The sequence below is a fragment of the Cynara cardunculus genome, assembly GCF_001531365.2.
Source record: "Cynara cardunculus var. scolymus isolate 2C chromosome LG 10, CcrdV1, whole genome shotgun sequence".
NCBI lineage: Eukaryota > Viridiplantae > Streptophyta > Magnoliopsida > Asterales > Asteraceae > Cynara > Cynara cardunculus.
In genome coordinates, this window is record NC_037537.1 from 23,267,144 (window position 1) to 23,281,504 (window position 14,361).

At 34.8% G+C, this 14,361-nt stretch overlaps 2 protein-coding genes across 2 annotated transcripts; one reads left to right on the forward strand and one right to left on the reverse strand.

Annotated features, from left to right (window-relative positions):
* The first annotated feature begins 511 nt into the window (after window positions 1-511).
* LOC112519780 (protein indeterminate-domain 9-like) lies at window positions 512-3,132 on the forward strand. Its single transcript, XM_025128036.1, has 3 exons — window positions 512-1,446; window positions 1,565-1,964; window positions 2,105-3,132. The coding sequence occupies exons 1-3, from the start codon at window positions 1,311-1,313 to the stop codon at window positions 2,988-2,990; spliced, it is 1,422 nt and encodes a 473-aa protein (XP_024983804.1). The 5' UTR covers window positions 512-1,310; the 3' UTR covers window positions 2,991-3,132.
* A 4,586-nt stretch (window positions 3,133-7,718) lies between these two features.
* Window positions 7,719-8,695, reverse strand: LOC112519902 (fasciclin-like arabinogalactan protein 12). Its single transcript, XM_025128216.1, has one exon. It carries the CDS (start codon window positions 8,693-8,695, stop codon window positions 7,943-7,945), a length of 753 nt encoding a protein of 250 aa, XP_024983984.1. The 3' UTR covers window positions 7,719-7,942.
* Window positions 8,696-14,361: the final 5,666 nt, after the last annotated feature.

Sequence of the window (14,361 nt, forward strand, 5' to 3'; positions counted from 1 at the left end):
ACTTATTGTAAGATAAGACGTTTTTTTATTTGATCCTATAAACTTAATTTATTTAAACATCTTATAAATTCGATTTTATTGTAGTTTTTACATATTATAAACGAAGAAAATGTATTTTTTAATTGAAAATTTATTAGAAACCCCAAGAATATTCTATATTTTGGACCCCATATATAATAAAATTGTATTTGCTCCATCCAAAACATACAACACCTACTATTTTTGTTTTCATGCAAAAAAGAATACAATAACATTTATTAATTTAAGTTTGTGTTTATTTATTAATTATTAATTATGATTTAAAATTAATAAAAAAAATTAGAATTTGTAAGAGTTGAAAGCTTAAATGTGTGTATTTTGAAGATCCAAAAATCGAGCTAAAAAGATGTGGTCAAATTGAGTCCATGGATGGCCTACTGGACATGGAAACCGTGCAAGATAAGGCTCACTTCCATTTCTCTCTCTCTATCTCTGTGTGTGTGTTTTGTATGTGTGTGTTTTGTGTGTCTGTGTGTGAGAGAGAGATAGAGATAGAGAGAGAAACAGAAATATTCTCTTTTGGAGTAGCTATCATGTGTGTGTTTTTTTCTCTACGATATATATGATTCAAACAAAGGCAAAAAGACGAACATCTGTCTCTCAACTTGATTCACAATTCAAGAAAAATCCATGGCGTTTCTTGCTGTTTCTGGTTTTCTTCATCTTCATTTGAAGAACATGACTTGATGAGTTACATACACCCATCATCATCATCATCATCATCAAATCATCGTCTTCATCTGTATTTGGTTACACCTTCTTTTCTTGCTCATAAATCGCGTTAATTTATAGTTTATTTTCTGCAAGAATCGACAAAAACGATGTCTAGTTACAGATTCTCTTCATGTTTGATGAACAAGACACAGCCATCATCATCATCATCATCATCATCTTCTCATCTACATCAGATTCATCTGTAGTTGCTATAGTTAGAAGCTCCTTTCTCGTTTTTATTCTTCAAGAATCAAAGAAGATGATATCTGGTTATGGGTTTTCTTCATCTTTGAAGAATAATTGAGTTCCAGCTGCCATCTTCATCTTCATCTGTCTGTAATTTTGCTAGCTAGCAGTTAGCGTTTTGTTGTTCATCATTCACCACTTTGCTGGTGTTTTTTTCCCATGAAAACGATATCTGAAGAACATACAGCAATCAACATCATCATCTTCATCTGCTAGTGTTCATCTGTAATATTTATTAGTCAGAAAGAAAATCTTCAATTGTTCACCACTTACCCTAATTTGTTGTTTTTTTTATTCAATATCCAACAAAAATGATGTCTGGTGATGGGTTCTCATCGCCACCTTCTTCCCTCACCTCCTTCATCCACGACCCCATCCCAAACCCTAACCCTAACCCTAATTCATCAGCTTCAGGTAAACGAAAACGTAACCAGGCCGGTAATCCAGGTAAAACCAAATCCATCTTCTTCGTTATTCAATTGAAATATCTATATATCTATATCTATATATATATATTATATATAACAGTTTGATGATTTTGCTTAATTGGATCCAATATATATAGATCCAGATGCTGAGGTGATAGCGTTATCACCAACTTCTCTAATGGCTACAAACCGATTCGTCTGCGAGATATGTAATAAGGGTTTTCAAAGAGACCAAAATTTGCAGCTTCATAGAAGAGGACACAACTTGCCATGGAAGCTTAAGCAAAGAAACAAAAACGAAGTGATAAAGAAGAAAGTGTACATATGCCCAGAGAAGAGCTGTGTTCATCATGACCCTTCTCGAGCTCTCGGAGATCTCACCGGAGTTAAGAAGCATTTCAGTCGAAAACACGGCGAAAAGAAATGGAAGTGCGAAAAGTGTTCGAAGAAGTACGCAGTCCAGTCAGATTGGAAAGCTCATAGCAAGATTTGCGGTACCAGAGAGTACAAATGTGATTGTGGAACGCTTTTTTCCAGGTACATATATGTTTTCAATTAATTTCTCAAACTCATTAGATTTCGATTTCGATATTGAATCAAATTCAAGATTATGCATCCAGATTCAATACGTATAGATATGTATATATAGATTTGCATGTTTGTGTATGTTAAAACAGGAAGGATAGCTTCATAACACATAGAGCATTTTGTGATGCTTTAATGGAAGAAAATTCAAGAATGACATCACTTCCGGTGGTTCCAAACATGACGAATCTGAGTTTTCGGAGCGATTTGATGATGATGAATGCCGGTGGCGGTGGCGGTGGCGGTGGTGGTAACGGTGGTGGTGATACACAGTTTCAAGGTATGTTTCCTGGAGGTCTAGAAGGTAATCTAGATGTCAATGGAGCAAAACCAAGATTGCCAATTTGGTTAGACCACAATGCCAACAATCCCCATCTTGAAAACCCTAACAATTCAACTTTTTTGGGGTCGTCGAGCTCGAACTACAGCAATAGCGGAATGCTACCATCGGAAATGGTGAATTGGTTGAGTAGATATAATGGATTACCACAAGGGTTATCTTTAAAGGAGGAAGAAGAGAACCAAAAAGAAATGCAGATGAACTCTATGTATAATTATGGCGGTTCCACCACTCAAAACAACCTCCTGTGTTCAACTCTGCCACCGCCACCGGTGGCTAACATGTCCGCCACCGCTCTCCTACAGAAGGCAGCTCAAATGGGGTCAACAAGAAGCACAAATGCCGGAGTTTCCGGTGGAAACGATACCGGATTTGGGCTCATGAGTACAACTCTCTCCAGCTTATCAAGCCCCGCTAGAAACGGCGACAGACTGATGATGATGACGGCAGCGGCCGACGGATCGACACCAAACAAAGTAGCCGGCGGCAATGAGTTCGGCGACGGCGATTTAACCAGGGATTTTCTCGGCGGTGCCAGAAACGAGCGGAGTCATGTATCGTTTAATTTACAACAAGAGCTAAGCAAGTTCGCTTCTTCCACGATGGGATTCAGCCAATTCAATCGAAATCGTGAATAAGAGAGTCGGGATTGTCGTTGGACGATGTAGTTTTAATCAGCATCGGGAGATTGTATTTAGCAATGCTTTCGGGTACATCTTTTTGGACGATTTACTTTTAGTGACAGATTTCTGTCATAAATGCATCACGAACGGTTTTAAAACAACCTTTTAAGTTGCTTTTTACGACGGCCATTATATTTGTTTGCTAAATGTTTGCACATGATTACCAGAAAATACCATATCTTCACACTGTAACTATTTTTTAACGATAATCAGTGGAAGATTTTCGTTACATTAAATAGAAGTAGAAACCTATATTTTAAAAATACGATATTCATAAAATATTAATTAGAAAATCACTAAAATGTACTATATTTCAATAGCAACAAAATTTGGAATGAATTTTATGAATATTTGATTCTTTTTTTCATATTCTATTGTTAGGGTATATAAATATGAGTTAAATAACCATAAGAATGGTGTCTGCTTGGTTTGAGCTTGGCTTTAAAGGCCAAAAATATCAGGAGATCTCGGGTTCAAATCTAAGGTGGAATAAATATCCTTTTGTGGCCACAGAGGTTCAAATGCAGTGACTCCAGGATATCTACAAAGCAGGTGGTCGCCTGTGATCAGTCGGCTCGCATAGCGGGTTGGATATCCAGATTAATCAAAAAAAAATGAGTTAAATGTTTATCTATTTTCATTTTTATTATTTTTCTATTTTTTACGGATAATAAATTTATATCTATCCTATGCCATTGTATAACTAGCTTGCTAACAAGTATTGTGTGAGAAAAGAAGTCATGATGAATCACGTAAGAATAGATTTGAACCGTTGATCACTTTTATAATTACCCATGAATTACGCTTTGTAAGAAAATTGATCTGTTACATTTCGATGCACCTCATTATAAATGTTGACGTCGAATTAGGAATTATCCAAGAATTGAGATTTGTTCTTACGCTTCTTACCATAACTTACTTTGTCACCGGAATCCAACCCTCATATATCATTGGTATGTTATAAAATGTCTCATAAAAAAAACTCTTGAAAATAATTAATTAAGTGTTAAAAAAGATTTATCAACATATAATTTTTTAAAATTCAAGCTTACAATTTATTATCATACACTATGATTTATAACTCTAAGATCCATGTTAAAATTTCATAAAACAAACCGATAAATACATAAATAACGACGAGTTTTACCAACATATATTATTTTATAATACTTAATTGAATTGTCACAGTTATAAAACTAATTGTTAAAACGTAAATTTTAATTTTTTTTATTAACCTGGATATCCAACCCGTTATGTGAGCCGACTAATCTCAGGGCGACCACCTGTTTTACAGATAGTCCGGAGTCACCGCATTTGAACCTCCGTGGCCACAAGGAGATTTTTATTCCTCCTTGGATTTGAACCTGGAACCTCCTGATGCTTTTGACCTTTGAAGTCAAGCTCAAACCGATCAGACACCACCCTTGTGGTTAATTTTCCTATTTTTAGTACATGGTATAATGATTTTACATAACCATTTGAGTTGTGATGTTCTTGGTAAGCCATAAGGGTATGATGAAAAATCTCATCTAACCTGGTTTTAAATTCAGACGCTATCAAAACTCTTGTGACAATGAAGGTTTATTTGCGATAACTCCAAGATATTCATAGTGAGAGAGGTTTCAGTTACCAAAAAGAAGTTAGGTATTATATTTACATTGGATATATATATATATATATATACAAGCGGTGTATGTATCATGTATGTGTATACATACATACATATACATACATATATATATATATATATTAGTAGTTAATTAATTTATGAGGAGGAGATGGAGGTCTTGTGAATTGTCAGGAGAAGGGGAGAAGACAAAAGAGAGTGAAACAAAGGAGCGTTCGCATTTGCATGTCTTTTATGGAAAGCCTTCTATGGTTCTGTACAACTGTTACTGCACTTGGTACTGTTCGGTCTGTGACCATCTAACCCCACCATCTTTTTGTTTTTAATTTTACCATTTCCCGTTATTTTTCTACTACACATTCGGTCCCCTCTCGTTATTTCAAAATCACCGATCGCGTCTACTCTACCCTTCGGTTTTATGGGATGACGTCTTTGTGGTTTCATTTTTATTACGGATCGGGTCATATCATGTCCTGTTTTAAAAGTTATGGGTATTTTAGTTGATTAAAAAAAACATTTTAAGAAGCCAACCATTGTGTTCCCGAAAGCGATATGATCACCGAGACTTGGTCATGTTTTACGACCATCTCTGAGTATATAAAAACGTGATTGTTGGAAAAATGAGCGATGAAGGAGACTCTGAGTTTGGGGGCAGGGGTTTTGTATGATAACGCGAGTATTCTTATTGGATATCCATTGGATCGGATTGGATCCAACCAATATTAATTGGATTGGATCCAACCAATATTAATTGGATTGGACCGGCTTGGATCCATCCAACATCCAATGGACGATCTGATTGGATCCATCCAATGTTTTAAATCCGATTTACAATAATTGATATAATATTCCAAAATACTTAATTTCATCCGTCCAATCACTAGTGTACTAAAAAAGTAACTAAAAACATACAACTTCATCCGGACACTTTTTCACCTCATCAGTGCAATAATCAAGTAAAGAATGTGTGAAGCACATCTTAATTAAGTGCATGTGTTGACCTCCCAAAATTGCACCACTCCATTCATTAACAGTATTAATGACATATTAAACCGACACATTATTAGATGACGCATTACTCTTTACGTCTTAGTTGTTGTTTGTGTTTTAAATTTTTAGTTTTAACTATTTTCTTTTTCATTTTTTCAGCTTTTGTTAAATAATATATTAAATTATTAATTGGATGGAAATGGATGGGGTATTGGATGATAACTGGATGGTAATTTGGTCGGTTCGATCGATTCTTATCGTTTCTGGACTGTCATCCAATAACCAACCAATTTAAATTGGATGTTGAAATTTTCGATCTGATCCGATCACAATTGGATATCCAATCGTCGATGGTCGTAACTAATTTGATCGATCGGTTCTAATTGGATCGAATGACTTTCTGCACACCCTTAACACTAATACGCACCATTCCAATATATGTGTTAAAAGAAGATATACACAAGAAATATACACGAAACAGACTGTGACACATGTTGTATCGCATGATGCAAAACGGTGTATCACTATGGGGGCTTGGTATCAACAAATAGACCCTGATGCATTGTGATACCTTTTGTAAAACCCATAAATACACTTTGATCCATTATGATCCACTAAATCTAAACAAAAACGAACTCGTGTTCGAGATTCTGAACCAGATCTGCAACAAATCCAAACAAAACACACAAAAAACCAATATTTAAACCAATTGACACTGGAGACTCGCTTCATCACAGATCTCTTCGTCTTTAGCTGGATTTGTTGCAAACCTTTCATCGTTGTTAAGATCTGATTCGTCGTTGGCTCGATCTGTCTTCTTTGAGCTCCTCATCTATTTTCTTAGTCTTGATGGTGCATATGGGTTTGGCTCCAAGCAATGCCACCAGTATCTCAATGGTCCTAACCACACCATTGCTATCACGGTCAGCAAATGCAGCCAACTATCTTTGTCCTGAACCGTCACCCATGCCTGAGAATTACGGTCCTCCGTCGTATCGAAACGCTATGATAGGGAGTCCAATTTCCACAACTTCATCTGCTTTCGATAAATCCCATTCTTCAAAATCCCATGTTTTTACCTAGTTGCAAATAAGGTTGAAAGTAAATTTCGAAACGATTCAATCCACATCATTGACATTCATTTGATAATTTGTACGGACAATTGAGATTGGTAAGGTGTGCAACATTTACATTGTATGTGTTTAAAGTGGCCATTTATGTATATATACACACACATATAAGTGTGTGTGTGCGTGCATGCGTACGCGTTCGATTTCTTTTAACTTGCTAATTAGTAAGATTCGTGAGATCCAATTTAAACCATAAAAAAATAATTGAGAAAAATATCAAAAATAAATTGAAAAAACTTTCTTTTCTCTCCTCTCTCGTCCTCTTTATCTTTCTCCAATCTCTCATATTTTCTCTATCATCTCTTTTTTTCTCTATGACATATGCACACAATTAAATATGAAATCAAGAAGGACACATTATGAATACTTTCTTAGAAATACTTTTATGGTTTGTGAATTCATTGTGATGCATTCTAAATCTACGAGATATGGTATAGTTCACATATGAACTTAATTAACAGGTTCACATATGAGCATATAGTTCATATGTGAATCACATGGGTTCACATATGAACGCGTTTGGCGCCTATTTGTAAAAGTTATTAAACTACCAATCCTTCTTCCGCATATCTATGTGAAAAATTATCCGGTGCTTCATAGTCAAAGTTGTAAACATTGACCAGATGATATGCTGGGATCACTTCTTTACTTCTCAAATATTTATTATTTCTCAAATGAACATTTCCCTCTGTGTGTGTGCGTGCGTGCGTGTGTGGGAAGAGAATTTATATTGAAAAGCGTAAGAAGAGATCTTCACTTTTGGATCAATCATAATTGAATATCAACGTTAATGAGATACGCCGAGATGCATCAGATCAATTCTCTTCTAAAATACAATTTATAAATAAACATGAGATTAAAAGTAATTAAGAATTCAGATATTATTTTACATTTTTTATCATGACTTCTTTTTTAGACAATAGCTCTCATTTTTAGAAATATAACAATAATTTTAAGACATTAATGCATAAGGATAAAGGAATGCCAAATATTTATCCAAAAAGATTGACACTTGACAACATGGATGGTAGGATAACAAAGGTTGCAAATATTTTTAAAAAACACCCCCGCACTCTATCACACCCCTCTCAACAGACCAAAAAACAAAAGGTAGGATCCAATTTGGTAATCCGATCTGGGACAGTCATGACCGTCTATCGTCACAAACAAAACATCGCCATGAAAACGATTACTCCGGCAATGGAGCCATGCAATTGCCGATCGAAACTAACAGTACCGGAGGCGTCGGCGTTGACAACACCGTCATTGGAAGACGGAGTATTCTCATCGGCGTTCGATTTCTTCTTAGTTTTCTTAGGCTCCGGTGCCGGCGCTGGCGCTGGTGGACCAAACAAGCTCATTGGTAATAGCACTTTGTCCACTTGATAGACAGCAAGAGAACCGTCGCTATAAATAGTGTTTGCCACCGTGGCATCAACGACGCCGGTCGATATGTTCACCTGGTTGCCGGAGGTGGTTATGTTTAACGGAAACTTGTAATGGGTACTCTCTCCTGCCTGTGTCCTTAAAGGATTACTAACAGTTTGAAACTGTGAGGTGGAGATGAACGTCGGAACGACATGAAACTGTACTAATTCGACCTTTTCTTGATCGGAGAGGGAGTTCAGGGAACCGGCTTTGAGGCCGGAAAATGCATTATCGGTGGGTGCAAAAACGGTGATGCCCTGATCGGAGTTGTTGAGTTGGGTGTTGATTTGGTCGCCGACTTGGGTCATGCGAAAGAGGCGGAGGAGAATGGTGTATTGGCTGGCTTTTTCCAAGATTTTGGTAATGTTTGTGGGTCCTGGTGGTGCCGGCGCCGGCGCGGTGGTCTGAGATAGGGTGGTGGTGGCGCAATGGAGAATGAGAAGCAGCAAGAATGGAGATGAGAGGAATTTAAATGATGACGTCATATTTAATTAACTATATATATATATATAAAAAAAGGAAAATAGTGGGAGAATGGTTGAGATCCAATGGTGGATCGAGTGTTTTTATACCGGGAAAAACTTTTAAATTACTCTATCTAAATTTAAATATTCTTTATTATTATTTTTTTATTAACCTGGATATCCAACCCGCTATACGAGCCGACTAATCTCCGACTAATATCAGAACGACCATCTGCTTTGCAGATAGCCCAAAGTCATCATATTTGAACCTCCGTATTATGAATGCATGATTGAACTACATTTAACAAGTGAACATGACAAATAAAGGAGGATTGAATAAGACTGGAGTAGACCGAACAGGATAAGTGGGTTTTATCATGTTCCATGTTGTGTCAAACTTAGGATAATGGGTTTTGTCACATCTTGTTCCATGTACCAAAAACAACCTTTACGTGTGAATGGCAAATTAGGTATACGACAATCCGTTAGATGATTGGCTTAAAATCCCAGTACTTCACACATTATGACGGTCATACTCGAACTGTCACATGACCATGTTGATATACTGTCACATGATCGACTTGAAATATGGCATTTTACATTCACATGACTTTCAATCAATGTCTGTTCTTATATCGTGTTCAACTCATTAAGGTTGGTTGTTTGGGTCGAATACAAATTTCATGAGAAGAGATAGATACGAGGATCAAGATTCAAGTTCCTTGTTATGATTTCAAGTTTTAAATTGCAAGTTTGAGATCCAAACCTCGAATCCAAGTCTCAAGTTTAACCTCATCGCAAGCTCGAGATTGTTGTAAGTCATTTATTAATTCAGATATTATAAATATTTATCAGAGTTTCTTTAGTCATTGTAACAAAATTTCCATTTTCACATGTAATGCAAAAACCTTGATTAAAGCTCTTTTGATATGGTACAATTAAACGATTCACGGTTTGAGTAATCATATATTTGACATATTGTTTTTGAGGGATTTGTATTTCATGGTAGAATTTGGAATTAAAATGATTTATAATCGTAAGAATTTGGAGTCTTTGTGGTGTTTGGTTTGTAGGATTGAAAATGGAAGCAAATTATTGATAGAATGGTATAATTTATCTTGAAGGGTTGGGTTTCGGTTAAAAAAAGAGTTAAAGTGAGAAGTGTAATAAAAGATCTCCACCACTGGATACACATCTGATGAGATGCACCGGATCAATCTTCATATCAAGCATGATTCATAAGTGAGTTTGAGATTAAAATGTGATCAAGGGTTCATATCTCTTCTTATGTTTCTCACATGATCTTTCGTCTTATCTTGAAATATCCTAAATAAAACTAATTATTAGAAAAAATAAGTTTTTCTTTAAACAATTAATTACCTATGTTAATGTCTAAAAATTCAAATCATTTAATGTACAAAAACTTACTATTTATGGAAATAAAAGTGTAATCTAGATGTTTGGTGGTATGGAGCTTTTTAGTGGGAAGTATCTATAAATGGATGTTGGTATTGAGATGCCATTTTGGTTAGAAAGCCAATTTTAATGTAAGTTTTTTTATTAACCTGGATATTCAACCCGTTATGCGAACCGACTAATCCTAGGACGACCACCTGTTTTGCAGATAACCCGGAGTCATCGCATTTGAACCTCCGTGACCACAAGAGGATTTTTATTTCTCATTGGATTTGAACCTGGGACCTCCTGGTACTTTTGATCTTTGGAGTCAAGTTCAAACCAATCAGGCACCACCCTTGTAGTTACTTTCGATCTAAGTCGAAGATTAAAACACAATAAGTTTTTTAATTATCAATTTTAAATAAGTTTTAATTGCATAAATAATTTAAACCGCACAATATTATATTATACATCTCTTGCGATCTCACACCATATAAAAGGGGGTTTGTCACAATAAGAATAAAACACAGATAATAGCATTTAGTATGTAGTTTAATTGATAAACGTTGAGACGATTTTGCACAAATATAATACATGTCATGGGTTCGACTCTAAACCACTGAGTAAATAAAAAAAATGTCATCTCATATTGGTGTCTTAGGAGGTAGATTTCATGTGAGGTCGACTGGGACTACTGGTTATCAACTTCTTGTACAAATAAAATACAGATCGCAGTTCTTGAATTTAGCATGTTCATATCTTTAAATCAATTAAATTTGTTGTAGATACTTATAGGGGTGCTCATGGATTAAGTTGATCGGGTTGAAGACATTTGAACAACTCAATTCAATGCTTGCGGTTTGAAAAATCTGAACCCAACCCAACCCGAATCAAAGTGCAACCCAACCCGTAGGGGTTGGTCGGGTTGATACTTTGGTACATTAAAATATTTTTCTAACCTATAATATGTTATTTCTCTATTCATACTTTCCTTTTCATCATCAGTCATTTGATACAACTTACGTATATCACATTCAGTTAATTTTTTCAATTACATATATATGTTCACAGTTATTGAAAATATATACGAATGAGTTATATAAAGATGTGGATATATTGAAAATATGTGTATATAAATAACATATATGATAGTGTAATTGTCTAATGTACATATTAATAGAAATTCAACAATCATATTAAATCCAAGAAATAAAAGGATACCGGGTTCATCGGATTGTTTTCAAATAATAGTAACCCAATATCAACCCAATACTTATGGTTTGACAATTTTACAACTCGATTAGACATCGGGTTGCTTCGGGTTGAATTATTTTATGAGTTGATCGGGTTGGTCGGGTTTTTAAGCACCCTTAAATACTGAAAACTAAAAAAAAATGTTTTGCTTGTAAAGGCAGGAAAAACACAAGGGATGATGGATGGTTTTTGGTAAAGGTAGGTTTGTATGATTGTTTTTGCTTCCAATTGCATATGTTTATCATGAAGAGGCTACCCACAAACTTAGAAACAAAGTCATATTATTTTTAGAAAAAAAAAATAGTTGATTAAATGATTTTCTAACAACTATGACTATGAAAAAAAAAACATAAATTTATTGTTATTTATTAAAAAAATTATATTTTTATAAACATAAACAATCTTGATGTAACCTATAACTGATACAGTGTTACTGATAAAAATTAATTATCACGACAGATGATATCATAATGTGATATACTGTTATCGACACATTTGTGTCTCCTTTTATTAGAATGTCAAATCATATGACAACTTGCTCCAGTAAAATGTCATAGATTGATGTCTTAAGTTGTCTCTTGGAATAAAAAATTAACATCCAAAAGGGTTAAAATCTAGTTTTGATTTGATCAGTTTAGCTCGTACAATATGTTTGTCAAACTTGAAGTCAATAGCCTCAACTCTACTTAAAAGGACCATATCTTCCAGATCAAAAGAAGGTAGAAGATATGGGTTGTTTACCAAACACTTATCCGGTAAGCACTTAACAGTAAAATTCAACATTAATCATTTGTGGGTTGTATCTTGCTTAGTTTCTAGAGATAACTCATGTTAGCGTAACTGTTAATGAATCTGCCCAAGTGCATGTAACCTCATGATATGAACATTTAAGTTGGCTCATCACTCAAAATCCTAAGACCATGTGTGGTCATGTTGTCCGATTCCTTACCTCTCTTGAAGCATGGAAAACGCTGGAACCCCTGTTCATTACAAGATCTAAAGCACGAACATTGCAAGTGCATTTCCAGATTCAATTCCTTAAAAAGGGAAGTCTATTTGTGCATGATTACATGCTCAAAATCCATAGTCTAGCCTAAAGCCTTCCGTATTTGATGATGAACTTGCTCTTTAGATTCTATGTGGCTTCGACCTGACATATGACTATGGTTTTGTTGTTGTCAACCTTACTTCGCATCATGATCAAGTTACTTTGTAAGAAGATCAATATACATGTTGCAAAGTCATGAATGTTCAAAGTAATCACCAATGGCTTCAAGATTCATAGTTGTGAACAACAAAGAAGGCAGAGGCGGAAGGTAACCACCGATGACTATTAATATCACTAGTTGTGTACCCGCGCAATGCGGCGGGAGCCATGAATTTTAACGATTTTGAAGTTCCACTGGTTTTATAAGATAAGATTTAACGATGATATAGGTTACACTTGGTCTTTACATATTAATACAATTTGAATAAATAAGAGTTATGGTTCCAATTACAGACTATCGATGAAAAAAATTGTATGACAGTTTAAAATTCAATATATTTAAAATCCAACATATTTAAACGACTCCATAAATGTGTTTGATTTACACCAAGAGAAAAGAACCAAGAAACTTGAGTTTTAAGATAAACACTCAAAACCAATAAAGAAAACTACAAATTTGACAGATCATAAGCCATGAAAAAACCAAAAAAGATGGGTTTTAGAATGAAATTTCAACTGCTTACCCTCTTTCTTGTCCAGAAACTCAGATTAAAGTTGAATTAATACATGTATATATGTTTATAGAGTACGGTCTCGAATATCATTATTTATGGTATTAATTAACCAATCAAAATTCCTTTCGATATTTCTTTCTTCCTGGATAAAACAACGATATCCCTTTTTCATAAGTTGCATAGTTTCGATATATACCGAAAGAAACTTTTCCCAAAAATCTTGGTTTTTATTTATCGTTATTATTTTAAAAATAACAACTATTTTGAATTTTCTCAGAGTAAATTATGTTTTTCGTCGCTATGGTTTTTTAAAAACTACGAGTTTCGTTCTTATGGTTTATAATTCGTTGTTATTTTGGTCCTTATGGTTTATAATTTATTGCTATTTCATCCTTATAATATATAGTTTATATTTTTGTCTCTTGTACTTAAAGATAGGAGTTAGGCTTAAAATGAAAATAACAATAAATTGTAAATTATAAGGACGAAAATTATAATTTCTAAACCATAAAAACAAAAACGTAATCTAGGGGACGTTTATCAACGCTTACTCTGGTAAGCGCTTACCAAGTAACATTACCTCACCGGATGAATATGGTAAGGACCAAGAATCTTATCCGGTAAGAGCGAGACAAGGACCAAGAATCTTATCCGGTAAGTGAGGGCGACGACTCTTACCACGGTAAGCGCTTACCGGATGAATTATTGTATACGATGTCGTTTTAGTGGACTAAAATCTTATCTTCCAAGTAAATAATAATGTTAAATTTTACCGATAAACACTTACTGGGTAAGTGTCGGTGAAGTGCCCCTTACTTTTTTTCAAGTCATATGTTTTAAACCCAATAAAAGCCCACTAAATGTGTGTTCTTTCTTATCATGAAATGTGTAGCTGAAATTGGGCAAATGCCAATTAAATTTTAGATAATATATATTTAAAAAATTGATTTTTATTTTATTTTTTCATTTAATTAAAACAAATAACAATGACTAATTTTATCCATATTATTATTTGGGCAAAAGGTTGGTTAGCAGAAATTTTAACTGGCCATACATGAAACCTGCCTTCAAGAAAAAAAATGTGAGGGGGTATTTCTTGACTCGCTCAACGGCTGAGGCTAGCTGGAGGGTCTAGGATCGAATATGAGATCTATTTTGTATTTGGACAAAGTCACACCACCCATTTTTTTATTAACATGGATATCCAATCCGTTATGCGAGATGACTAATCTTAGGATGACCACCTGATTTGCAGATAGTCCGGAGTCACCGCATTTGAACCTCCGTGGCCAAAGGGGATTTTTATTCCTTAT

Excerpts from the sequence above, each read along its gene's own strand:
- LOC112519780 (XM_025128036.1), top strand. The coding sequence starts at position 1,311 with ATGATGTCTGGTGATGGGTTCTCATCGCCACCTTCTTCCCTCACCTCC. Across the intron at positions 1,447-1,564 it reads TAACCAGGCCGGTAATCCAG|ATCCAGATGCTGAGGTGATA; the intron begins GTAAAACCAAAT and ends CAATATATATAG. Across the intron at positions 1,965-2,104 it reads TGTGGAACGCTTTTTTCCAG|GAAGGATAGCTTCATAACAC; the intron begins GTACATATATGT and ends ATGTTAAAACAG.
- LOC112519902 (XM_025128216.1), bottom strand. The coding sequence starts at position 8,695 with ATGACGTCATCATTTAAATTCCTCTCATCTCCATTCTTGCTGCTTCTC.